General features: G+C 35.9%; 2 protein-coding genes across 2 annotated transcripts in view; both read left to right on the plus strand.

Moving 5' to 3' along the window:
- The window catches only part of LOC148950745 (SANT and BTB domain regulator of class switch recombination), a 205,171-nt gene extending 203,086 nt beyond the window's left edge, over positions 1–2,085 (plus strand). The window contains exon 11 of the mRNA XM_089091935.1: positions 1,939–2,085. Coding sequence (XP_088948061.1) covers positions 1,939–2,085 — 147 coding nt within the window. The remainder of the gene's footprint in view (positions 1–1,938) is intronic.
- An 18,121-nt stretch (positions 2,086–20,206) lies between these two features.
- Positions 20,207–26,109, plus strand: part of LOC148950746 (PI-PLC X domain-containing protein 1-like) — a 101,887-nt gene continuing 95,984 nt past the window's right edge. The window contains exon 1 of the mRNA XM_089091936.1: positions 20,207–20,354. Within this exon, the coding sequence (XP_088948062.1) occupies positions 20,255–20,354 (100 nt within the window). The 5' untranslated portion in view covers positions 20,207–20,254. The remainder of the gene's footprint in view (positions 20,355–26,109) is intronic.

The following is a 26,109-nucleotide window of genomic DNA, read 5'->3' on the forward strand; positions in this document are numbered from 1 at the left end:
ACATTTTGAGAATTTGCTTAACCGAGATAGAGTTATAGGAAAAGATATAGAGGAATATGAAAAAGTTTGTGATACCTTGTATGAGAAGGAAGGTTTTTTTTTGGTGAGGAGGAGTTAGCGACAGTACTAAAAGGATTAAAAAATAAGAAGGCTCCATGTGCTGATAGGGTGGTAAATGAGTTTCTTAAATATGGCGCCTCTGAGGTTAGAAATAAGTTACTGAAGATTATGAATATGATTTTTGAAAACGGGGAAGTACCTAACGATTTTAGGAAAACATTAATTAAGCCACTTTATAAGAAAGGTGATAAAAGTGAGTTTGGTAATTATCAAGGGATCAGTCTGGTCCCTGTAGGTGGCAAATTACTTAGTAATGTAATACTCTTTACGACTGACAGGTGCTGTAGACAAAGTTTTAAGAGAAGAAAAGTGCGGTTTTAGGAAAGTTAGAGGATGCGTAGACCGAATTTTCACTCTTAGGTTAATAATTGAAAATTGCCTGAGTTTTCAAACACCTTTGGTCCTCAGTTTTATAGATTATGAGCAAGCGTTAGATTCTGTTGATAGAAGAGCTTTAGTAAAGGTTTTATCCTTGTATGGTATACCAGACAAATACATTGAAGTGATTAGTGCTATGTACAAGAACAACATTGCTGCGGTTAATGTAGGAAATGAGGTTAAATGATGTAGCTGGTTTTTTATTGAATCAGGAGTTAAGCAGGGTTGTGTTCTATCCCCCTTTATATGTATCATTTTGGTGAATTTTGTCTTAAGAAGCACGGGAAGGGCAATGGGAAGCTACGGAACTAAGCAGAGAGAAAAAAATCTCCCGGAGTTATATTATGCAGATGATTTAATTATTTTAAATAAAAATGTTAGTAAAATGAATGATGTCTTGGTGGTTTCGTGAGTGCTAGAATAGATGTGAAAATAAATGTTAAAATGACTGATTCACTATGGCTAGGAATAAGTGAAGATGAAAAGGTGACGTTTGGTAATGAAAAGATTGATCAGGTGGGCAGCTTGACATACCTTGGTAGAATTATTAGTAAAGATGGTTGGAGCAGTGAAGATGTCAAAAGTAAAAGAGCCATGGCTCAGGGTGTTTTTTCACAGTTAAATTTTTTTTGGAAAAATAGGAAGATTAGTCTGCAAACCAAGATTAGAATGTTAGAAGCTACAGCGATGACAGTGGTCAAATATGGCTCTGAAGCATGGGCGCTCCGAAAAGCGGATTAAGATTTGCTAGATGTTTTCCAGAGAAATTGCTTAAGGATTGTTTTGGACACACGGCTGACTGACCGTATTTCAAACAATAGGCTATACAAAAATGTGGGTCAATACCGCTCTCTAGGGCTATAATGAAAGAAAGGTTGAGGTGGCTAGGGCACGTTGTGTGGATGAAGGATGACAGATTGCCGAAGATTGTTCTTTTTGGCCAATAGTCTAGGGCTAAACGGAAAGAAGGTCATCCTCGTCTGGGGTGGGAGTACGCCATAAAGAAAAATTTAAAGGAAATAGTAACTTCGTGGGTGGGTGTAAAAAGGGAGGCTCTGAATAGATTGGGGTGGAGGAGGAGCGTGCGTAGCTGTGTTGGCCTCAGGCGGCTTGGTGCTGCGGTGAGTTGTTAGTAGTAGTAGTTTATTTGTTATACTTTTCTTTTGGCAGCTGAATTTTATATTTGGGACATTTTCTGGGGGAATTGTCCACTGGGGAGAACTTTCTGAAAGCGGGGGGGGGGGAGAATTGATCTTGGGGAATCGTCCGAGGGAGATTTCCGTGGAGGAGATTTATTTATTCATTTTAGTCCAGGCCTTTTATCTGTGTGCACTAGTCGCAAGTCCTCGTGCCACAGATCTCGTTTGTGCTTCATTTTCGTGCATCATTACATCAGACATTTTCCCAGCACAAGAGATATTTAATCCACTTTTGTTCCAGGACTTCACTCACAAAAATGTCTTTCAATGTGGTACAGCGAAAATTCCTGGAAGAGGTCAACGAACTACAAATGGTGAACGTCGAGCACAATCTGCAATGGCGACTGCTTTTGCTGCAATTAAATTTAGGTCAAAATCAGGCAAATGAATTTTCAGACAAAGCTTTGTTGTCAATTCTAATGCCTTTTGCATAAGTGACTTTTAAGTTAATATACTAAAATATTTAGATAGTATAACTGGAAGTTTTATGAAATGTGTCAAAGATTTTTAGCAAGATTGCCATTGGTTACAACCTTCAAGAATTGTTGAAATTTGTTAAACTAGGACAGTTCCTGGCTTGATTTTTATCACTACCTTTAGCAATTTTATTCTATCATAGATAGCGTAACAGTGCTGCCTAAGTTAAGAGCAATTTGGGTACAATATGTCATTTTTTTCTTATTTTCTATCTTCTGACCAAGGCAATTCGTATGGAACGCCCTGGGGATTTTAAATCCCCAGGGCCCAGGGGCAGGCGTTGCAAGTTTTGCCCTGGGGACAAATACGGTTCTTATAGAATGGATGCTTGTATAAACTTCAGAGAGGGCTCATTTGATTAGAAATGAAAAGTTCTAGTTCACTTTTTCAGAGGCAAAAGAGATCAGAGGGCAACTAACCCCCCCCCCCCACGCCCTTTTTCTCCACATGCATCAGATAAAAATTTTGAGATAGGCATTTTGTGTAAAATAGTTCGAAGGTCAGATGACAAAACTGCGATGTCAACACAACCGCCCAGGGTCCGGGGGCAAGCGTTGTAAACTATACCCTGGGGGCATATAAGGTTCTTATGGGAGAGATGCTCGTATAAACTTCATAGAGGGCTTATTTGATTGGAATTTGAAAGTTCTAGTTCACTTTTTAAGAGTCAAAAGTGATTGAAGGTCAGCTAGCCGTCCCCCCCCCCCCTTCATGCCCTGTTTTCCCCAAATACATTCGATAAAAATTTTAAGGTAGCCATTTTGTTAAAATATTTCAAAGATCATGTAACAAACACTCCGGGGATGAAGCAACCCCAAGGGCCAGGGGACAGGCGTTGTAAGTTGTGCTCTGGCGGCAAATATGGTTCTTATAGAAGGGATGCTGGTATAAACTTCAGAAAGGGCTCATTTGATTGGAAATTGAAAGTTCTAGCTCACTTTTTCAGAGTCAAAAGTGATAGGAGGGCAACTACCCCCCAAGCCCTTTTTCCCCAAATACATCAGCTAAAAATTTTGAGATAGAAATTTTGTTAAAAATAGTTCGAAGGTCAAATGACAAAACTTCGAGGTCGAAACAACCGCCCAGGGCCCGGGGGCAGGCGTTGTGAGTTTTGCCCTGGGGGCATATAAGGTTCTTATGGAAGGGATGCTCTTATAAACTTCAAAGAGGGCTCATTTGATTGGAACTTGAAAGTTATAGTTCACTTTTTAGGGTCAAAAGTGATTGGAGGGGAGCTAGCCCCCCCCCCCTTCCATGCCCTTTTTCCCTAAATACATTCGATAAAAATTTTGAGGTAGCCATTTGTTAAAAAATACTTCAAAGATAATATAACGAAAAATCAAGGGTTTACTCAACCCCCCAGGGCCAAGGAGCAGGCGTTGTAATTTATGCCCTGGGGGCAAATATGTTTTTTATAGATAGGATCCTCGTATAAACTTCACAGAGGGCTCAATTGATTGGAAATTAAAAGTTCAAGTTCACTTTTGCAGAGTCAAAAGAGACCTTAGGGCAACTACCCCCCCCTACGCCCTTTTTTTCCCAAACTAAATCAGATAAAAGTTTTGAGATAGCCATTTTGTTAAAAATAGTTGAAAGGTCAGATAACAAATCTCTGATGTCAACACAACCCCCTAGATTCTGGGGGCAGGCACTATAAGTTATGCCCTTGGGGCATATAAGGTTCTTATGGATGCGACGCACGTATAAACTTTAGAGAGGGCTCATTTGATTTGAAATTGAAAATTCTAGGTCACTTTTTAAGAGTCAAGAGTGATCAGATGGCAGCTAGCCCCCTGCCTTTTTTCCCCAAACCCATCCAATAATAATGTTGAGACGACCATTTTGTTAAAAATAGTCCAAACATCAGATATTAAAACTCTGGGGTCAACAAACACCCCCCCCCCCCACCCAGGGCCCGGGAACAGGCGTTGTAAGTTATGCCCTGGGGGTATATATGGTTCTTATAGAATGGATACTCGTATAAACTTCAGAGAGGACTCATTTGGTTGAAAATTGAAAGTTCTAGTTCACTTTTATAGAGTCAAAAGACATCTAAGGGCAAATAGCCCTCCCCCACACCCTTTTCCAAACCCCTTCCGATCTAAATTTTGAGATAGGCATTTTGTTAAAAATGGTTCAAACATTAGATAATAAAAATTCCGAGGTTGACACAAACCCCGAGAGCCAAGGGGCAAGTGTTTAAGTTATGTCCCGGGGTATATAAGGTTTTATGTAAGGAGAGGTCATATAAACTTCATAAGTGGCTCATTTGATCTTAAATTGAAAGTTCTAGTTACCTTTTTCTGAGTCAAAAGGTATTGGAGGGCATCTACCCCCCCCTCCCACAACCACACACATCTTTTTTTAACCAAATGCATCTGATCAAAATTTTGAGATTGCTAGTTTGTTTGAAGTAGTCCAATGATCAGATAACAAAAACTTTGGGGTCAACATGACCCACCCCGAGAGCCCAGGGGAAGGGCTGTAACTTATGCTGCGGGGCCATATAAGGCTTTTATGGAATAGATGATCGTATAAACTTTGGAGGGGACTCAAATGAAACACCCCCTAGAATGAAATCTGACCCCCAAATATCCTCATATTTGCAGCGCAAATAGGAGGTTAGCTCTATATAGCCTACTGCTTGTGAGAAGCAGGCTATAATCTCTTATATAATCTCTTATGTAAAGTTAATTATTTAATCAATTGTTTCTGCTAGTAAGTTTTAAACAATAGAAAACTAAAGGTCATAAAGGCAATACGATTTTGATGTTTTATTCTTTTTTAGTTGTGCACTAAGATCAGTGAAAACAGGGTCAGCACGGGAAGTTTGTGCACGACCAGTCCTTCCCACCCTTTAGTATTAACCCCCCACCTTGTGCCTTTTTTCCTCGAATGCGTCATCAAAAATTTTATAAAAAATTTGAAATAGCTATATTGTTCAAATAGTCCAAAATTTCAGTTACTATAACTTAGGGGTTGAGAAATCCTCCATAGCCCCCTGGGAAAGGATTGTAACTTATGTAAGTTGTCCATTATTAGAATATAAGATTTTGTGGAAGGGGTGGTCATATTTACTTTGAAAGGGGCTCATTCGATTGGAACTTGAAACTTCTAGTTCTTTTAAGAGTCAAAAGTGATCAACGGGCTATTAGCCCACGCCCCACTTTTTCAAATGCCAAACAACTATGCTTCCGGGTTGAACCCCCCGTCCCCAACCCCAGGGAAATGGCTCTGAGTTACGGAACTTGCCTATTGTTACTTTGACACTTTGTTTACTTCAGTACTTGGATCTAGTGATTTACGTGGCAACTTCGATTTACGGTGCAAGGGCTATAAGTTATGCAAGTAGCTTATTATTACTTTGATACCTTGTTTGCTTTGATGCTTTCTTTACTTTGTTAATTTTTTACTTTGATATTGTTACTTTGACACTAGTTAATCCTTCACAGTACATTTTATGCTTTTACAGTGAGAGAAGGAAGCGATACACAAGCTCTTGTTTATAGTGGTTTTTGTTCGTTTAAAGGTTTATTAGACCATTCAATTTAAGTTTCCCTAGTTTTAAGATTTATCTATTCATTTATATTATTACCTACTGCAGGTTTGTTTACTTTGATTGTTTGTTAAAATTTTGGTCATTTTGAGCTTCAGTCATACTTCAACATCAAAGTTTGTTTTTCGTTTTAAGCTTGATTTTCTCGCTCAATTTAAGAATTACTTGTTGCATGTTTTTTTTTTTTGATATGATTGTTTATTTAATTTTTGTTCGTTTTGGGTTTCGTTTATTATTTAATAGTAATTTCTGGTCGTTTTGAGTTTCAATTTTAACAGGTATTTGTATCTGCTGATCTTAAGTTTAAGATGGCCTTTACTTTTCTTTGAAAAACTTATTTTTGTGAAAGTTATTTTTAATTAATTTTTGAAACAGCCAACTGTATCAAGATGAAACTTCTGGGGTATCATGAGTGGGATGTTAGACTGACCAAAAGGCAAGATGTACCTGCTTGTACTGCTATTAATACTTTTGTTTTATTTTAAGTAAGTAGGTAAGTTTATTCACCAATAAATACAGATTTAAAATACGATACTCTTATTATCCCTCGAAAGGCTCCATGGCCAGGGATATAAGGGGGATACAACAACAGCAACAACAAAATCAATATAAGCAACAACTGAAAAATAGAAACAAAAAAAATATACGATGAAAAAATAATAGATTTACTTAAGAAAATTATTTTTGGCTTATATAACAATAATGTGACTTATAATCTACGTCAATTTAAGAAGTACTAGCTTATACATGTACGCTCTAAAAGTTCCGAAAATTTATCAATTCTACATAAATAATTTTGCCATCTAATATCAAATCGAATATCAATATCAAATAGAAGAAACACATTTTATGAAAGTTAGATACCTGTTTTTTGCTTCAATAAATATCAATGAATACCAAAATCAACGGTAAATTAAACATTAAAATGGCCAGAAAAAACAGGAGAGAAACACAACTAAAAAAATTAAACAAATATATTCATGAAATATTTTTTTAATAATAAATTCACATCACCAAACCAAACATTACCCCCCCCCCCCAAAAAAAAAAGATCCAAGCTAGGCAAGGGAGTAATATATGAATACACCCACACAAATAAATTACAGAACCAATCCAGAGATGTCAACTCATCGGAAAACCGGGGAAAAAACATTTAATTATTTGCGTGAAAATCTCTAACATACTTTTTGAAGATAACAAACGAGTGGCAGCCCCGCGCAGACTAAAATATAAATAAGACTATAACTAAAAAATCAAAAGACAAAAGACAAAATCAAAAAACGAAATCAAAAGACAATTCCAAAAAAAGCGTTTGAGCAATATGTTAAGAGCAGCTAAGGCTGCTATACGTCCCGGTTGATATACAAAATGTCCCGGTGTTTAGATTGCAGTAAGTCAAACGCGCACGGTGCAGACTGGTAAGGAAGTGCGGCGTTGCTAATCATTTTGTCCATGCGTTTACGTCCCGATCACTACTGCCTGCCAATCAGTTACGTGCTTTACAAATTTGCTTGATAGGCATAAATTTGCAAATCGAATCGACGACGTCTGGTAGGAATAAAGGAAATTACGGAAAGGGTAGTTTAATATGCGAAAGCGCAAGTATCACATAGGGTATTAAAACCAAAATTACATATTACAAACGTAATATGTATAAAATTACATACTACACTCTTACTGCTACCACTACTACTATAACACTAGTACTATTAAGGCTACGCGTATGAAGTTGAAAATTTGACAGAATATTGAGAGGAAAATAGAACTAAATAAAAACAAACTACGTTCATGCAGATTGTCAAAAGGGCGTAAGTCAAGAATGGATTTGGGTATTAAGTGAACTTTCAGAGAATGCTTAAAGGGGAAGATCAATTGACCAAAAGATAATACAGTACATACATGCTACTGCTAACACTACTAACACTGCTACTTTTACTGCTACTACTGCTACCACTGCTACTAAACTACTCTAAGTACTACTGTAATTTCAACTATTTGTAAGGCAAGAGTATTAAGATGAAAATGGCGTTGAAAAGGGGTCAAAAGGGGACATCAGAAATAATTTTGGAATGGCTTACCGTACCAAGGTGAACCTTCCGGAGTATCATGAGGGGGGTGCTCAACTGAACAAAACGCAACATTTACATGTTACTACTGTTATTAATACGGCCTCTATGTCTTTTGCTACTACTATTAATACAACACTACTATTACTACTACTTTTTCTACTACCACCACTACTACTATGATACTAGTACTATTAAGGCTAAGTCTATGAAGGCGTAAATTTGAGAAAATATTGAGAGGAAATTTAAACTAAATCAAATTTCACCATGTGAGTTCAGATTGCCAAAAGAGAGTTTTTCAAGAATGAATTAGGGTATTAAGTTTGAATTCTTAGGGTATTAAGAGAATTCTTAAAGGGGGGCCTACTACTACCACTGCTTCCTTAACTACTACTACTGCTACTGCTACTACTACAACTACTGCTACCATTGCAGCTATTTTTAAGGCTAAGAGCACTAAGTTGAAAATTTCAAGAAGTATATGAATATATAGGTTATCAAAAGTACATATCGGCAATGCCACAGCAACAGGTAATTGCATTAGGTTGACATTTCTAGAACTTGATGAGCGGGATGTTCAAATGACCATAAAGGCTGTATGTTATTACTACTATTGCTACTAGTGTTAGTGCTATTACTATTAATACTGCTACTAGTACTACTAATGCTAATTCTGTGACCACTATTACAACTATTCCTAAGGGTATGAAGGTAAAGTTTTCAGGAAATTTTGATGGGGAAGTTGAACTGAATCACAACATGCCGTTCGTATGCACGTTGTCAAAATGGCGTAACAACAATATCCCAGGAACAGTTTGGTGTATGAAGTTAAAACTAACAGGGCTTGATGTGGGGGATGTTGAACTAACCAAATAACAATATTTTCATCCTAATGCTACTGATTCTACTCATATTCGTACTACTACCACTACTGCAACCTTTATCCCTACTTCTACTACTGCCACTGCTACTAAAGCTAAGGCTACTACTATTAATTCTAATGCTCCTAATGCTACTAATTCTAAAGCTAAGGGTGATAAGGCAAAAAATTTGGGAAATATTGGAACAGTAGTAAAATAAATCGAGACAAACTATGTCTACACATATTGCTAAAAGGATGTATCAGCAATGCTTAAGGAACGGTTGATGGCGTTAAGTTTAAACTTTCAGCGTGTGTTGAAGAAAACCAAAGGTGCTATGTGCATACTGTTACTAACGCTACTGCTGCTACTACTGCTATTACTACTACACACGCTAAGGGTATCGAAATAAACCTTTCAAGGAATATTTTGGTGGATGTGAAACAAAACAAAAACGAACTATGAGCCTTTTTATTTTCAAAAAGGTGACAAAGCTATATCTCAAAAACGACCTACATTATTAGGTTAGACCTTTAAGGATTATTAAGTAAGACCTTTACAGTTACTGTAGCTAATGACGCTAAGAGTATTAAGCTAATACTTTTAGGGAACGATCAGGGGGAGTTGTGATTAAAAGAAAAAGCTATATACATGCAGGTTTTCAAAACGGCATATAAGCACTATCATAGGCAGCGCCACTCTATAATAGCTAGAATTATCATTTAAACTTCTGTTTAAGCTAAATCAATTGGAAATTAAAATTTCTAGTGCCGTTTTTAAGAGTTAAAAGAGGTTGGAGGACGAGCATCCCTCGTCCAAGCTCATTCATTTTCCAAACACATCCAGTCAAATTTGGATTCATCCATTTGGTTCAGCATGGTAGAACGGCCCAGTAACTATGTCCCTAGGGATATTGAACATGTCAACCTCCCCACAGTTAAAAAATGTGTCCATTGTGCTTTAAAACTAAATCAAAAGGCACTGTCTCTATGCTGGTTGCCAATAAGACATCTCACCTATGTCTCAACAGCGACTAGCGGTATTAACTTGACACTTTCAGGGCTACTACTATTCCTGCTTCTGGACTTACAATGTCACTAAATCAAAAGAGTGTAAATGTATCCACGTTGTCAGAGAGCACAGATAGATTTTTTCTGGGAATCATATTAAGTTCCATTTTTCGGGTCAACTTCAGGAGTTATAAAATTAAAATAAAAAATAATGATTGTGTCAGGATTAAAAATTGTTGAAAAAGTTTGTCCAACAGACAAATAGCAAGCAAACTGTTGATTCTTATAGAAAAAACTCGAAAAGATGTAAAACATTATTTTTTTTTCTTTGAAAGCGACTATATCCATAAAAAACGAACAGAAGTTAATTTAAAAAACCTTTTCCATAAAGTAAGTTTTTCAAAGAAAAGTGAAGAGTTCCATAAAACCAATAATGAGCAGAAATAAAGTCAAATAAATTCTCATGAGTTAAAATGCCACAAATTACCATTAATAAATAAACAAACCCAATAACAAACAGCCATTACAATAAATAACCGAGCCAAACTCAAAACGAGCAGAAACTGATATGAGTAGGCCTGGCAACCCCGTTGATTTTGAATTGAAGTTATCAAGTATTTTGCAATAGGTTGCATCAAGACTGGGCTGGGTAATTGTAGACAGAGAAAAGCCAAGACAGATAGTCCAAGTAACTGAGAGGCAAATGTTTAAATGGCTGGGGCACGGGTAAATGGCAGGAGTATAAATGGACTCTCTTATTGGACACATACTTGTCAGGTTAGTTTTTGGAACTAAAAAATTATTAAGACTAAAATATAAATAAGACTATAACTAAAAAATTATTAAGACTTTAAGGAACAAATGTCGGTATAAATATATTAAACTAACAATCCATATTCATTTGTTTTTGTTTTTTTTCAGTAAAGTGAAAATTATGTTCTGGTCTTGAAAAGGCTTGGGCGTAAAACTAAATCAAAAGACAATTCAAAAAAAAGCGTTTGAGCAATGTGTTAAGAGCAGCTAAGGCTGCTATACGTCCCGGTTGATATACAAAATGTCCCGGTGTTTAGATTGCAGTAAGTCAAACGCGCATGGTGCAGACTGGTAAGGAAGTGCGGCGTTGCTAATCATTTTGTCCATGCGCTTACGTCCCGATCACTACTGCCTGCCAATCAGTTACGTGCTTTACAAATTTGCTTGATAGGCATAAATTTGCAAATCGAATCGACGACGTCTGGTAGGAATAAAGGAAATTACGGAAAGGGCAGTTTAATATGCGAAAGCGCAAGTATCATTTTTCAGACGATTACACAAAAGAGTGGTCGTTTATAAAGAAAGGCAGAAACGAGTTCGAAGTGCATTGCACATTGTGTAATTTGTTTGTTTTCATGAATCATAGTGCTAAGACATTGATACTCAACTACATTAAATCTACTTGACACAATTCTAAGATATCGATAGCTTCTACTTTGTGAGTTATTTGATCAGATGTGGGCTAGTGAGAAAAAACACACCAGAAGATATTTTAGTGTGTATAACAGAATTAACAAAGGCCTACGAAGCTATTAATCACAATCAGACTTCTAATTCATTGGACTGAAACAAAAAATTCAAAGCCATCCTTTATGAAGATTAAAATGTTGCCTTGAAACAGTCAACTGCGCAAACCAAAGCTACAGCAATAATAAAAGACATATTGGCACCGCATTCTGTTCAAAAGATTATACAAGGATCTGAGAAAATTCAATATTATCGAATTTTGACCGGTGCATGTAATAATAACGCTGAAAAGTTGTTTCCCCTTATTTTTCAGTATTTCTCGGAAACCGAAGGTATGCAGATGAAATTGATGAAATTGAACTCTTTGGAAAAGAGAACATTCGAAACCACTGTTTCTTTCTACATAAATACACTGATGAACTTCAATATTTCGTTGAAAAACTTAATCGCCTACAGGTTTGATGAGACTGACACAAATTTTGGTGGACAAATAATGTTCATTTGAGCTGAAATCGAAACTCTCGAAAGATATCGGAGGCATTGGCTGTCCTGCTCAAATCCCAATTAATGCAGCATTGACGTCTGTGAACGTACTTTCAGTTGATGTGAGGTCATTGATACTCAAGATTTATATACATTTTTCAGTATTTACAGTACGCACTGAGCGTCTTACATCATTTTGTGAGACAGCAGATGTCACTTATGCTCATTTACAATCCCACTCGAGAACTAGATGATCGTCATCATTGCCGGCGATAGAACGTATTTTGGAACTGTAGGGACTGTTGAGAAATTTTTTTTGGTTGAAACCGGACAGCCAAAGACAATAGTCGATTTCTCGTTGTTACAAGTTTATTTTCTGTTTTTACACATCCAGTCGTTTTGTTTGTAAGACAAAAATAGAAAAAAAAAATAAAAAATAACCCTGATTAAAGTTGTAGAACTCACAAACGGTCTTAAAAAAAATACTTTCAAAACATGCAGCTGTAAAATTTCTGGGAATTTAAACTGAAACTGAATGTGGACTATACAGCCGTGATTGCACTGGTTTCAAATTTAATAGTTTGGTGAAGAAATTGATAATTACAGAACGGCTTTGGAAAATTTACAACAGTATATTTTTGTTTACTCAAAAAAGAAAATATTTTCATTGACGAGTCTTGCTGCTTTGCCACAATGGCAGGATGGTGTAGATACAGTACACTATTTACAATCAGGGAGTAGTTATTGCGGCAGTGCATTTGAAGAAATAGCATACCCCAAAGGTTTTATGGAACAAAATAGTTCCACAAAGTCCCAAAAGTTTGTTTATAAAAACGAGCCTTGGGACGATGTTTCTTAAAGAGAAGGATATTTTGGAAAGGATACATACTTTTATTCTGATGTGCAAATACTTAGAAACGCCTTTCCTGGTCCTAATACCAATTTGGAAAGAATACTTCCTTTAATAGATGTACAATGGATTAAGGTACGCAATCGCCTTCATGTAGACACGGTTGAAAGTATAATTTAGTGCAAGTTTGATTAAAAACGATACATACAGAATTCTATAAGTTGTAATGGACAAACCGGATCTCTAAATAAGGGGAAGAAATCTGAAAAATACAGTAAGTAATTAATGTTTCATATTGAAAATCTGTATTGTGGATATTTAATTTCTATCTTATAATTTTGAGTTGACTTGTTAACAAAATAAATGTAATGTGTTAACAAATAAGTATTTCTTTTCTTTTACAAGGAGATTTTCAGTCTCTTGCTGCTAATGTCCCGGTCTGTACTTAGGCTGCTATTACGACCCTAAGCTAAGGGTATTACTTTGGAACTTTTAATGCATGCTGTTGGGGATGTTGATTTAAATCAAAAGAAAACAATGCGCATCCAAGGTTTTCAAAAGGGTATCTCTGCAATATCTATGGAACGGCTGAGTTTATAAAGTTGAGACTTTCAGGGCATATTAAGGGGGGATATGGAACTAAATCAAAAGACTGTATGTACATCCACATCTTCACAAGTATGTCCCTGTAATATCTCAGAAACTGCTAAGGGCAAGGCCGTATCCAGGCGGCTACTCGGTTTGACCAACCCCCTCCCCGCCCCCGACTTTTTGTCCAACTCGTAAAAAAGTAAAATAAAAGTGTTTTGTAAAGTTTCTTTTGTGATAACCCCCTCCCTGGGACAGAAATCTTGGATACGGTCTTGTTTAAAGGTATTAAACAAATCAAAAGAAACTATGTCCATTCAGGTTGTCATAAGGGCGCATCTGTAATATTTTAGGAGTAACTAAGGGAATTCAGTTGAAATTGTCAGGTCATGTTGAGGGCGACAATGAATTCACAGAAACTACCGCAAACAGGGGGGCTAACACCTTTTAATGATCATATTATTATTTGTGCGTAACGGAAAACAAAACGCACTTTAAACGTTTTCCCTTTTGTAACATTGATATATCCAATTACTCGGACTCTCAGGAATGAATGTCTCAGGAATATGTATATATATATATATATATATATATATATATATATATATATATATATATATATATATATATATATATATATATATATATATATATATATATATATATATATATATATATATATATATATATATATATATATATATATATATATATATATATATATATATATATATTTATATATATATATATATATATATATATATATATATATATATATATATATATATATATATATATATATATATACATATATTTAACCGTCAATCTACATTTCATTATTATTTTCTGTAATTTCGGTTATTATCGTGATTTTCTTTCTTTCTTTTAATGTTACGTGATATTATGAAAAATAAAACACACAATCCAAATTAAAAATTGTTTTGAGTAAAGCGCAAATGATGTTTGGGTTATTAGAAGACATAGGGGCCGCTACCTTTGTGGTACTGTAGTTTCTTTTTGTTTTAAGTTATTTAACTCATTTTATTCATAAAATGAATAAACTCATTTATTTATTTATTTCATAAGTCTTTAACTCATTTATTTATAAAAACTTATTTAGAATAAACTCTCATTTATTCTTTTAGAATAAACTCTCATAATTCATTTATTAGTTCATCTTCGATTTAGGCCTTGTCTTAGGTTTAATATAGCTCTTTTGTTTTCTTTGAAACATGACTTTTGTGGAAAATTTTTTGACTAGCTGATACTACTGACAAAATAGTTTAATTTTATTTTGTGTTTCTGTCCATTAATAAATAATTATAATGTTTTAAATGCTGCTTTCTCTCAGAGTTTGGTTTCAAACTGGTTTGGAGGGATTTTAGAGGCAAGGAGATAGAGGTAAAACCCCTGGGCCAAACGAACTGTGGTCCTGCTCAAAGCCCTTGTTTGTACAAATTAATCATAGGCAGCGCAATAACGCTGCCTAAGTAAAGAACGATGTTGGCACAATATATTTTTGTTTCTTGGTCTTAGACCAGGGCACTTCGTATCGAAGGACTTGTCGTAAAAACTTCGAAAAAGGATCATTCGAATGGAAATTGGAATGGCTTGTGCCCTTTTTAATAGTCGAAAGTAATTGGAAGGCAACTAACATCCCTCCCACGCCCACCATTTCCCCAAACACATGCAATCGAAATTTTGAGATAGCCATTTTGTTCAGCGTAGTTGATTTCCAGATAGAAATTATGTTTTTGAGGAGGATACTCCCCCACAGCCCCACAAGGCAAAGGTTGTAAGTTATGCCCTGGAGGGCAGAACCCCCATCTCACGCCCACCTTTTCCCCAAACACATCCAATCAAAATTTGTAGATATCCATTTTGTTCAACGTAGTTGAGAGTTCCGGAAATTAGGTCTTTGAGGCTGACAACCCCCCCCCCACAGACCTCCGGGCACGGGTTGTAAGTTATGCCCTGGGGGAAAATAAGGTTTTTTTTGTATAGAAAACGTTGTCGTAGAAACTTCAAAAAGGGCTCATTTGATTGGAAATTGAAACGGCTAGTGCCATTTTTAATAGTCGAAAGTGATTGGAAGGCAACTACTACCCCTTCCACGCCTAACATTTATCCAAACACAACCAATCCAAATTTGAGATAGCCATTTTGTTCAACGTAGTTGAAAGATCCGGCAAGGTTTGTAAGTTATGCCTGGGGGAATATAATGTTTTTTTTTTTATAAAAAGCGTTGTCGTAGAAACTTCAAAAACGGCTCATTTGATTGTAAATTGAAATGGCTAGTGCACTTTTTAATAGTCGAAAGTGATTGGAAGGCAACTAACACCCCTTCCACGCCCACCATTTATCCAAACACATCCAATCAAAATTTTGAGATACCCATTTCGTTGAAAGTAGTTGAAAGGTCCGGAAATTAAATCTTTGAGGATGAAACTCTCCCCATAGCCCTCAGGGTAAGGGTTGTAAGCTGTGTCCTGGGGGCATATAGGGCTTTTATTGAAAGCTTTGTCGTTGAAACTTGAAAAATGGCTCATTTGATTGGAAATTCAATGGGCTAGTGCCTTTTTTAATAGTCAAGTGGTTGAAGGGCAACTAACCCATCTCTCATGCCCACCTTTCCCAAACACATCCAGTCAAAATTTTCAGATAGCCATTTTGTTCAAGGTAGTTAGTAGTTTTAGAAACTAGGTCTTTGAGGATGAGAACCCCCTCAGAGCCCTCAGGGCAAGGGTTGTAAGTTATGCCCTGAGCGCATAAATGGTTTTTATAGATAGTGATGTTGTAGAAACTTCAAAAAGGGGTCAATCAATTGGAAATTAGAAGAGCTTTTGCCCTTTTTAATAGTCGATAGTGATTGGAGGATAACTAACACCCCTCTCACACCCACCATTTCGCCAAACACATCCAATCAAAATTTTGAGATAGCCATTTTTTCGACGTAGTTAAAAAGTCTGGAAATTATGTTTTTGAGGATGACACTTCCCCCAGAGCCCTCAGGGTAAGGGTTGGAATTTATGCCCTGGAGGCATATAAGGCATGTCGTAGAAACTTGAAATAGGTATCATTCGATTGGAAATTGAAACGACTAGTGCCCTTTTTAATAGTCGAAAGTGATTGGATGGCAAGTAACCCCCTCTCACGCCCACCATTTCCCCAAACACATCCAATCAAATTTTTCAGATATCCATTTTGTTCAACGTAGTTGAAAGGTTCGGAAATTATGTCTTTGAGGATGACAACCCCCTCACAGCCCTCAGGTCAAGGGTTGTAAGCTATGCCCTGGGGTACAAAAGGTTTATATAGAAAGTGTTGTAGTAGAAACTTCAAAAAGGGCTCATTAGATTGTAAAGTGAAAGGGCTAGTGCCCTTTTAAATAGTCCGAAGTGATTGGTGGGCTAATAGCCCCCCTCTGACTCCCATCATTTCCCCAAATACATTCAATCAAAATTTTGAGCTAGCAATTTTCTTCAACATAGTTGAAAGTTCTGGAGATTAGGTCTTTGAGGATGACACCCCCCCCCCCGGGCTGGGGTTGTAAGTTATGCTCTTGGGGCATGTAAGGTTTTTATTGAAAGCGTTGTCGTATAAACTTCAAAAGGGCTCATTCGATTGGAAATTGAAAGGGCTAGTGCCTTTTTTTTCACAGTTGAAAGTGATTGGAGAGCAACTAACGCTCCTCTCACGCTCACACGACCAATGTTTCTGGATGTAGGAGAAAAATAAGTTACACAGATGTAGTCCGAAAGTGGCGAACCAAGTCTGAAAGTTCGCCACATATTGGTCCACGTTCGCCACCATCTTAACTCAAGTCAAGAAAACCTTTTACTCCTCTAGAATTAGTCCTAGAATTTGTTGTTTATCAGATTTGTAATTGTCTTTCAGAATTTAGATTAAAAAAAATAAACAGGCTTAGGACAGTAGTCTATTCAAAGACCCACCTTCTATAAATCAAATCCTAGCTAAGTTTACTGCTAACGGCCACCTGATTAGATGGAACACTACTACCGATTAACGCGTCTTGTATCCTGAAAGGTAAACACCAAACTTCCGCCTTTCGGCAAGTCTTCAAGTCCCACCAGAGACTGAGGGCTTACCTAATCCTCGGACTTTAAAACGCACGATTCTTCTTCGGAAAGCACAAACTTGCTCGGTTCTATGCACTTCAAGAACAGAACATCAAGAACTGGGTATTTTTTCAAAAATTTTGCAGCAAAGAAGCACTTAGCACTCGTTTTACCTGCAAGTCCAACTAAAACAAAGTCAACAACTTTTAAAAGCTTGTTTCCCACATCTTCCTTATCTTCTCCTAGCTTAAGACTGTCCTCACTCTCATCGTCAAGCTCCCTCTCAACATTATCAGACTCACTTTCAATATCGAGAAACAATAGTTTGTTTGATTCTTGCAATTTAGCTTTCTTTAAACTCTTATTCTCCTAGGTTTTATGTTCTTTTTCCTCTTTTCCGCAGATTTCAGTTCCTCTTTCTGGCAGATTCTATCCTTCACTAGGGTAACAGTCAAAATTTTGGTACTCTTTTTTTCACTGCATGTCTAATTTGTTTTCTCGGAGAACCTTTCAGAAATGGAGACACATCAACTAGTTCAGAAAAGTTTTTTCAGCTCTTCCGTGTAAAGGGAATCTTGAGAAAGATTGGGTATCATTCTCATGGTTGGTGGGCTGATTAGCCGCATCATCATCAGCAGAAGAAGCAGTGGGTGATGGAGGTTCCATGCTACCGTGGTTTGAAATTGATGGTCAATCAGAGATGTGTGAACTGAAGAACTCGTGATTTTTGAAAATCTTGGGATTGAAAGGGAAAATACCGGTGCAGCGAAAACTACTGATTATGTTTTCTGGGGGTCCCTGCTTTGGGATACGCTTTTCTAGAAAGCTTGGAGATGTTATACATTGAAATATTCTCGAATTTATGCTCTGTCATAAAAGTATCAGATTCCCTGTTGTAGAAAACCTTCAAAGAAAACATAACTGACCTGTCATGTGGTTGCAGCTGATGCATTGTATGAGGCGGAACGGTGAGCATGACAACTCAATTTTTTTCGGCTAAGTCATGCAATTCACTACTATAACGACTAATCTGATTATCAAGAATTAGAAGCACAAGATTAGCCTTACTCGGTCTTGCATGATTGACAAAAAGGTTCATAACTGGACACAGTAATATTCTGCCCTCTTTCTGCTGAAATTATCTTGCCTACCTGTTTCTGTCCTTTTGCTGCAACAATTTTCCCTGGCCTGTGGAGTGTTGATACTCCAGTTTCGTCTACATGTCAAATATTTTGCGCTGTAAATTTGTGGTGCTAGTACACACCAAAAAAAATTTCAAAAAATCTTCCAACTGTCAAACGATTGAAAGCAGTTGCATGGCCGAGACTGGTTGCTTCAGGCGCTCTTACAGTAACCCATGGTACTTATATTCACCTGCAACATTTTGATTGTCACTGATTTGCTTGTCCGTGAATTTGGGATGGTAATTCCTTTTGCAAGAGAATACCTGCAACCAAGCTGACGAACTTCAAGTGGTGTTAAACCATAATACATATGGCACACAACTTGCAAGTATTTAGGAAGAGCATCTTCTTGTTCTTCTGTAAAGATCTGCCTTGTGGAATAAAGTGGTGAGAAAAATGAGAGAGCTAGAAGCTCAATATCCACATCCTGTTTATCAGCCTTGGTGATGCATACCTTCAGACTTGTCCATGGTATTCCATATTTTTTTGGCAACCCTTTTCTTGTTCTGTTTCTTTAAAATAACTTTGATTACAGCAGCTCTGACCAGCTGTTTTATTTTTAATTTAAGTTTATTTTTAGTTTTCTCACCAAGCTATTTTTTCTGGGCCAAGCAAGGTTTGATCCAACAATACAGAATTTTCCAGGCTAAAGTATATGGGTTTGTCGTTTCTTCATTGAGTGCATCTGACAAAATATGAAGCAAATATCAGTGAAGTATGTTGTAAAAATTTAGCTTTCCAGGGTCGCCAGGCCCAGATTCGCCAGTTCTAGAGTGGCGAATCAGGGCTGGTTTTTTGTGGCGAACGTGAGCTTTTTCCCTTTTCGGAGAAAAATCAGCACTTTCCAGTTGTTATCGTAGATGGCGGTAAATGTCTATCATTAATAGTTTATTAAGTCTCAGACGTTTCTATCGACATAAAAAGTTTTTTCTTTTTACCTTTACATTAGAGACAAACTTTTTCATTTTTCTATAACACAAAACTTTACTTTTCAAGCCCTAAAAATCAACTTACCATACAAAACCTGGAAAAGGGGGTTCAACTAAAAGTTGAATACATCCAAACTTTCGCTACTAGATGGCAACTTAAACACTAATTTATGGGAATTGATGGCTCCCTAGTTAAATGCAAATGACGAACCTGGGCTGTGGCTAACATGAGCCGGTCACCCCTATGTTGTTAAAAATTGCTGAAAATTTTTCTCCAGCATACAAAGAGCAGACCAAACTATAAGGTCTTAAAATAAATGAAAGGATTTAAAGATTTATTTTCTTTTTCCCTGAAAAGATTATGTCAATATAAAACGAACAGAAATTAATTAAAAAAAAGCTTTTCCACAAAATAGGTTTTTGAATGAAAAGTAAAGAACTCCATTAAACCAAAAATTAGCAAAAATAAAATCAAATAATCTACCAGGCGTGAAACTACCACAAATCAGCATCGATCAGTAAATTAAATCCAAAAAGAACAGAAATTACAATAAATGGCCGAGTCAAACTCTAAACGAGCAGAAATTAACATGAGTAGGGCTAAAAATCCCTATGCCTTCCCAAGGCCAGAACATAATTAGCACTTTACTAAAAAAATTACAAATGAATGTGTATTGCCAGTTTAATATACGTACACTGATGTTTGGTAATCAAAATGTTAATATTATTTGATTTATTAAAGTTATAAAAGTAAAAACATTTATATTTTTTCTCTTTAATTTCTTAACTTTCCTTTACTCTTTGATTTCCTTTGAAAAACTTCTTTTGTGGAAAAAATTTTCTTAATTAATCACTAGAAAAGATTACTTAAAGCTTCTTATCTCAGATGAACTTAGACTATTTGCGAAGGCGTTCTATGAAAAGTTGTTATCTTTTTGGTTTGTCAGGAATTATTGAGGCTGTTTCACCTAAGCTATGGATAAAATGCATTTTACATTAGCCTTCCTACTATTTGTTATTGTCAGAGCCAAACCTATTCATCACCAAAATAGTATTGTTAATTCGCATCCTTTGGGTAAGCACTTTTATTAGTTCAGATGAAGCGCACTTGTTTGGGGATGGGCGGAAGGGTGAGTTCTGTGCTCGAGTTTAAGACTTGAGGCTCAGACTCTTGCCCTAAAATAGAGAAGTTAACGTCTTTGTTCTCAAAATAGAAATATTTCCACCCAAATGAAAATACCCATTAATTGGTCCAGTGGATCCTTTCCCACATGAAATAGAATTTTGACGCAAGACGAGCGAGGAGCTAGGAATTAAAAACATACTTTTAACAACATTTTGTTATAAAGTTCACGAAATGGGTAGAAAAAGGTCCCTTCAGGTAACTTCAAGTTCAATAGTGCTTATATTTTTACCTTCCCTTAATTCTATAGGCCTTACAGATAACACGGGCACCCCCAAACATTTTTGGGAAATATATGGAACAACTGAAGAAAATACTCACCGAAATTTACCAGGGATAAAACATGAAAAAAAGAAGCAGAAAATATAATAATTATACCATTTTTGCCATTTTTCTAATTGTATGCAAAGAGACATGCGCCTTCAGTGTTTTATTTATGGTTTATTCTACTTCCTGGCCACTTCGTATAGAAGAAGGAGGATGGTCGTAAGAGCTCAATAGAACTCTTTTTCGATTGAAAATTGAAAGTTATAGCTCACTTTCTAATGGTTGAAAGTTATTGAAGGGGAGCCAATCCTCCTGTCGTGCCCTTTTTCACTAACCACCTCCGGTAACCTCCATGACACCAGTTCTAAATTTTGAGATAACTCTTTTTTTTAATATTCAAGAAGTCTAATATATATGTCTCCAGGGATAATATAACCCCTACCGCCTTCGGGGCCAGGTTCATAAATTATAGGAGCTCCTAATTGTTTACAAACAGATTTTATAGTGGAAAAATAGAGTCAAGTTTATTTTTGCGCATTTGATTTGCTCGAAACCTCCAGGAATTGTTCTCCAGGATCAAATATTTCGCTGGAGGGATATTTATAAATTTCCTGGTAATACACCAAAACTACTTTTGTGCCTGACTAGTTTTGAATCTTATAGCTGGAAGTCCCAGGGTCAAATGGAACTTAATTAAAAAAAAACACACACACAAGAACTTTCTGTTTTCCCAAAAATTAGAGTCTGAAAAGGACAAAAAATGTTATGATCGGACAAAAATTAAAATCAAGCAGGGACATCAACTCACAAGAATGTAGGGGGAAATTTCTCAAATCTAGTAGGAATTGCTCTCTTCCAATTGACACCCCTTACCTTAAGTTATTTCATCAAGAAGATCCCCATGCACAGGAAAGAAGAAAAACAACATGTGTTTCCCCCCAAAGAAGAGCCGCAGAGTACAAGAAAAAAATTATATTCTGCTAACATATGCAATTTGCTTCATTTAAATGACTCGATTGACAGTTTCATTGCATACGTATTACGGTTTGAGACAACCCGTAATGAACATTGAACAAGGCAGAGCTATATCAAAACCGGTTATTTTTCTCTGTGAACACTTTCCTATTCCACTTCTTCTGTATAGATAACACAGTGAACAGCATGAATAAACTAACAGTATTCAATTTAAATGTAACTTTTGAAGATACATATAATGCCAATGCATGAAATTGCGACATCTGAAACGCAAGAAAAAACATTTCAAATGAAAGAATAGAACCACCTAATTTCAAAACATTTCAAATGAGGTTATTTCTCCTCAACTAGAGTTGATAAGAAATCAAGGAGGCACCCTTGTGCCTCTTTAAAGCGGCGATCCACCACAATGTTAAGCGATTTCCGGTCCTAGAGGTCACAGAGAGACGGCGGTGATCGCGTTTTGTAGCCCAAGCTCAAACTAAGAAACGTGCAAAATTTCATCCTCCTCCGACTTTATCTTCATGGGGTAAACTGGGCCGGAAGCTTCAACCCTCCCACCACAGCCCCCCTTTAACATTGTCCGATCGGGATGAAATTTAGAGGTTAAGCTTTCCTAGGGCCCGGGAGCTTATCCTCGAAATTTCAACTCAATCCGATCACTCCTTCCCTGTTTTTCAAAAATCAGATATAGCCACTTAATGTTCATTTCTCTTTTTTTTTCTTAGCCACGCCTACAGGTCACAATGGGCAACGGATCCGGGTGAATGAGGACTCATTCGAACCGGAATTTGACCTGTAAGTGCCTTTTGATATTTTCAGACCGAAAAAATCATCCCCCGAATTTACATTTACGAAAATCCTCGTTTTCCCATAAGAGCCCATGTTAATTTATCCCACCACAGCCCCCCTTTAACGTTGTCCGATCGGGTTGAAATTTAGAGGATAAGCTTTCCTGAGGCCTGGAAGCTTATCCTCAAAATTTCAGCTCAATCCGATCCTTCCTTCCCTATTTTCCAAAAACCAAATATCAAGTTTTGTGGGGATTTGCTTGCGTCAAAAATAGATAAGAGAGACTAAAATAATATAACAAGTGTCTCTGTGGTACAATGGTCGCTGTTCCTAACTGTCAGGCGGAAGATCCGGGTTCGATTCCCTGTCAGAGAAAATTTATTATATACTGAATTTAAAGTTTAAAAAAGAAACTCAGTTTCTTTTTAGTAACTGAGGCGTCTCCAGAAGAATATCACAGTCAGCCTTCAGGTTACAGGTAAGTCTCCACTGCTTTGATAACATGCCGTATACCCGCATGCGCGCAGAAAAGTTAAAAAAAGAAAATCTTACTGTGCGTTTGATTTGAGTATTCAGGAATTAAAAGCCTTGACACAAGAATCTTCAAAAGCGGGGGGTTTGGGAGGCGGCAGCCCCCCATCTTTAACTCCTGAAAAGATCAGCTAACAGTTAGTCAAGCAATAATAAGTAATAAACTGTACAAAAACGTGCAGAAATTATTTGAAAAAAACTACATTTCCTAAAGAGTAAAAGAGGCGGACTCACAAGTTCGAACCTTAAACCGTACAGGGATTAGGTGATACAGTTGGGGGGGGCTGCAACCCCCCAAACCCCCGGTTCCGTATTTGAAAGGGGCTGTGCCCTCCTCAACGCCTCGCTCTTTACTCTAAAGTTTTTATTGTTTAAAAAAAAGAGTTATGAGAAAGTCAAACTTTAGCTTAAAGAGCAAGGCGTTGAGGAGGGCACAGACCCTTTCATATACAGAAGTGGGGGTTTGGGTGGCGGCCGCCCCCCAACAGCTCCTCCTAATACCAGTACGGTTTAAGATTCGAACTTGTGACTCAGTCTCTTTAAATCTTTAGAAAAAGTAGTTTTTTTCAAATAATAGGTAAAAGCGATTAGATCATTAACATATATGCAGCAATCGAAACGGCATATCTAAAATAATTCAAATCAAAGACTCAGGAGGAAGGATTCACAGCGAAGGTGCATAGAAGATAAAAATCCGTTCAAATATAAGATATGCAGCAAAGGGTTTTCTGAAAACTCAAATTTAACTACAAACAGTAGAGTTTGCAAGAGAAAACCATATAAATGTAAGATATGTACTAGAGTAGTTTCTCAGAAATCCCCATTATCTAAGCATATGAAGATCTATACAAGGATCAAGATACACCAAATTACAAAAAAAAGTAAAACTCTGTTTAAACCCTTGGTTAAAGGAATAGTGATTGTTTTAATTTTATCAGGCAATAGCGGAATTATGTTCTATTTTCTGCTATGATATTAAAATATATGGTTTGTTTATTGTATATTGATATAGGCTAGCCGTTTTTAACAAATTATAAAGTTTTTCTTCGCCAAGTTTTTCTCTTGCTGACAACTTTCCAGCATAACATTTTGTTTCAGCAAAACTACCTTTAATATTTTTTCCTTTACCATTTTCTTTTTTTGTCAATTAACTTCCAACAAACCTTTTTTTTCTGCCAAATAATATATAATAAAACTTTTTGTAGCCTACACCAACCGTTTTTTTCTCGCTAACCAATTTCTGACAAAACATTTGGTTAATTAGTTCGGTATTATCAATTGATTAGGTCACAATTAACCAATTCATAACAATAAATCATCTTGGATATTAGAAAATTTTTGAACTATTTGATAAAGTTTTAAAATTACGGTTAGTAATATTACATATAACATGACGTTGCTCATATTGACTCCTAGGGTATAATTAAATATATATTGTTTCTTAAAGGATACGTGTAAATGTTTTTACATTTACACTTAAAGCATTGTAAGCTCTAGTTAATTAAAATTGTGACAGCTGTATGAAGTTCAAAGTTGTCTTAAAATTATTGTAATCTGCTTAACTAATCATTGTAGGCAATTTAAATTTTTGATAAAAAAAAACTTTTGGCCCCTGGCTCTAATTGTCAGATAAATATCCTAATTATCAGGTAATAGCTTTCTAAAACGATTCAGATTTTTATTATTATTCGACGGTAGTAATTGGAGGGCAATCTTGAAGAACACATGTGACAGGCTTTGATGTGTTTCAGCTATTAATTACTATAGTTGTCGCCTTGCTTCATAGCTTATTACTTCAAAATCGTCAAATACCAACATTGTAGGAAATAAAACACTATTTGTGAAATATTTGCAAGATATATTTTGCTTTTGGATCTCTGTCTTAAAACGTCAGTCCCAAAAACTTTAAAACCAATTTTATTACAAATATTTTCTTTTGTACTTAATATTGAAAATAAACATTAAAGTTATAATAAAATTTTTAACTGATGAGCTTTCAGCAATTAATATCATTATACATCAAATATTCAGTTTAATATATTAGTTCTTTCTAAAGCTGTTCAAGACGAATATAGTTTCACTACAAGCAAGAATTTTTATACCGCCCCCTTCCTTAACTGTAAATAAAAACCAAAAGCCTACTGCGTCACTGGCACTTCACTGAAAACAAATGATATTACAAATATTTTCTTTTCCAGTTCTTTCAGCATTGAAAATAAAAATAAAATTAGATTGAAATAAATTGTTGAACCGATAGATCTTTCCACAACTAATGTCATTGTATATCATATATTCAATTTGATGTTGTTTATACTTTCCAAGACTGTTAAAGACGCATATAGTTTTCAGTAAAGCACCAACGACGAAGTAGGAGGCAATACCCAAACTCTTGTTTGTAGTGATTTTTGTTCGTTTCAAGCTTGATTTGCATATTCTGTTTAAGTTTCACTCGTTTTAAGATTTATTTACTCATTTAAATTAACATCTATTGTATGTTTGTTTGCATTGATAGTTTATTTAATTTCTGTTTGTTTTAAGTTTCATTTATACTTCAATAGAAAAATATTATTTTTTCGTTTTAAGCTTGGTTTTCATATTCAATCTAAGCATTACTCGCTTTAAGATCTGTTTATTCATTTGTATTATTACTTGTTGTATATTTTTTCCTCTGATTGTTTATTTAATTTCTGTTCGTTTTGGGTTTCATTTATTCTTTAATAGTAATTTCTGGTCGTTTTTAGTTTGTATTTTAACAGGTAATTTTATCTTATGAGCTTAAGATTAAAATGGCCTTTACTTTTCTTTGAAAAACTTTTTTTACGGAAAGTTTTTTTAATTAATTTTTGTTCGTTTTTGATTTCAAAAAGTGTCAAGTTTTTTAAAATTCCTTATTTCAAAATCAAACTTAAAAAAAAATCAAATCTTCATCAAACTATAAAAAATGGTACCAAAGTAACAATATCAAAGTGAAAAAAGTTTGTCCCCTTTGAAATGAGCCCCCTTTGAAGTTTATACGACAAACCCTTCTATATGAACTGTGTCTGGGAAAAAAATAAATGGAGTGTGGGGGGAGGCTAGCTTC

This window comes from Artemia sp. Qi Xiang Cuo, chromosome 7, assembly GCF_049724085.1.
Source record: "Artemia sp. Qi Xiang Cuo chromosome 7, ASM4972408v1, whole genome shotgun sequence".
Classification (NCBI taxonomy): Eukaryota; Metazoa; Arthropoda; class Branchiopoda; order Anostraca; family Artemiidae; genus Artemia; species Artemia sp. Qi Xiang Cuo.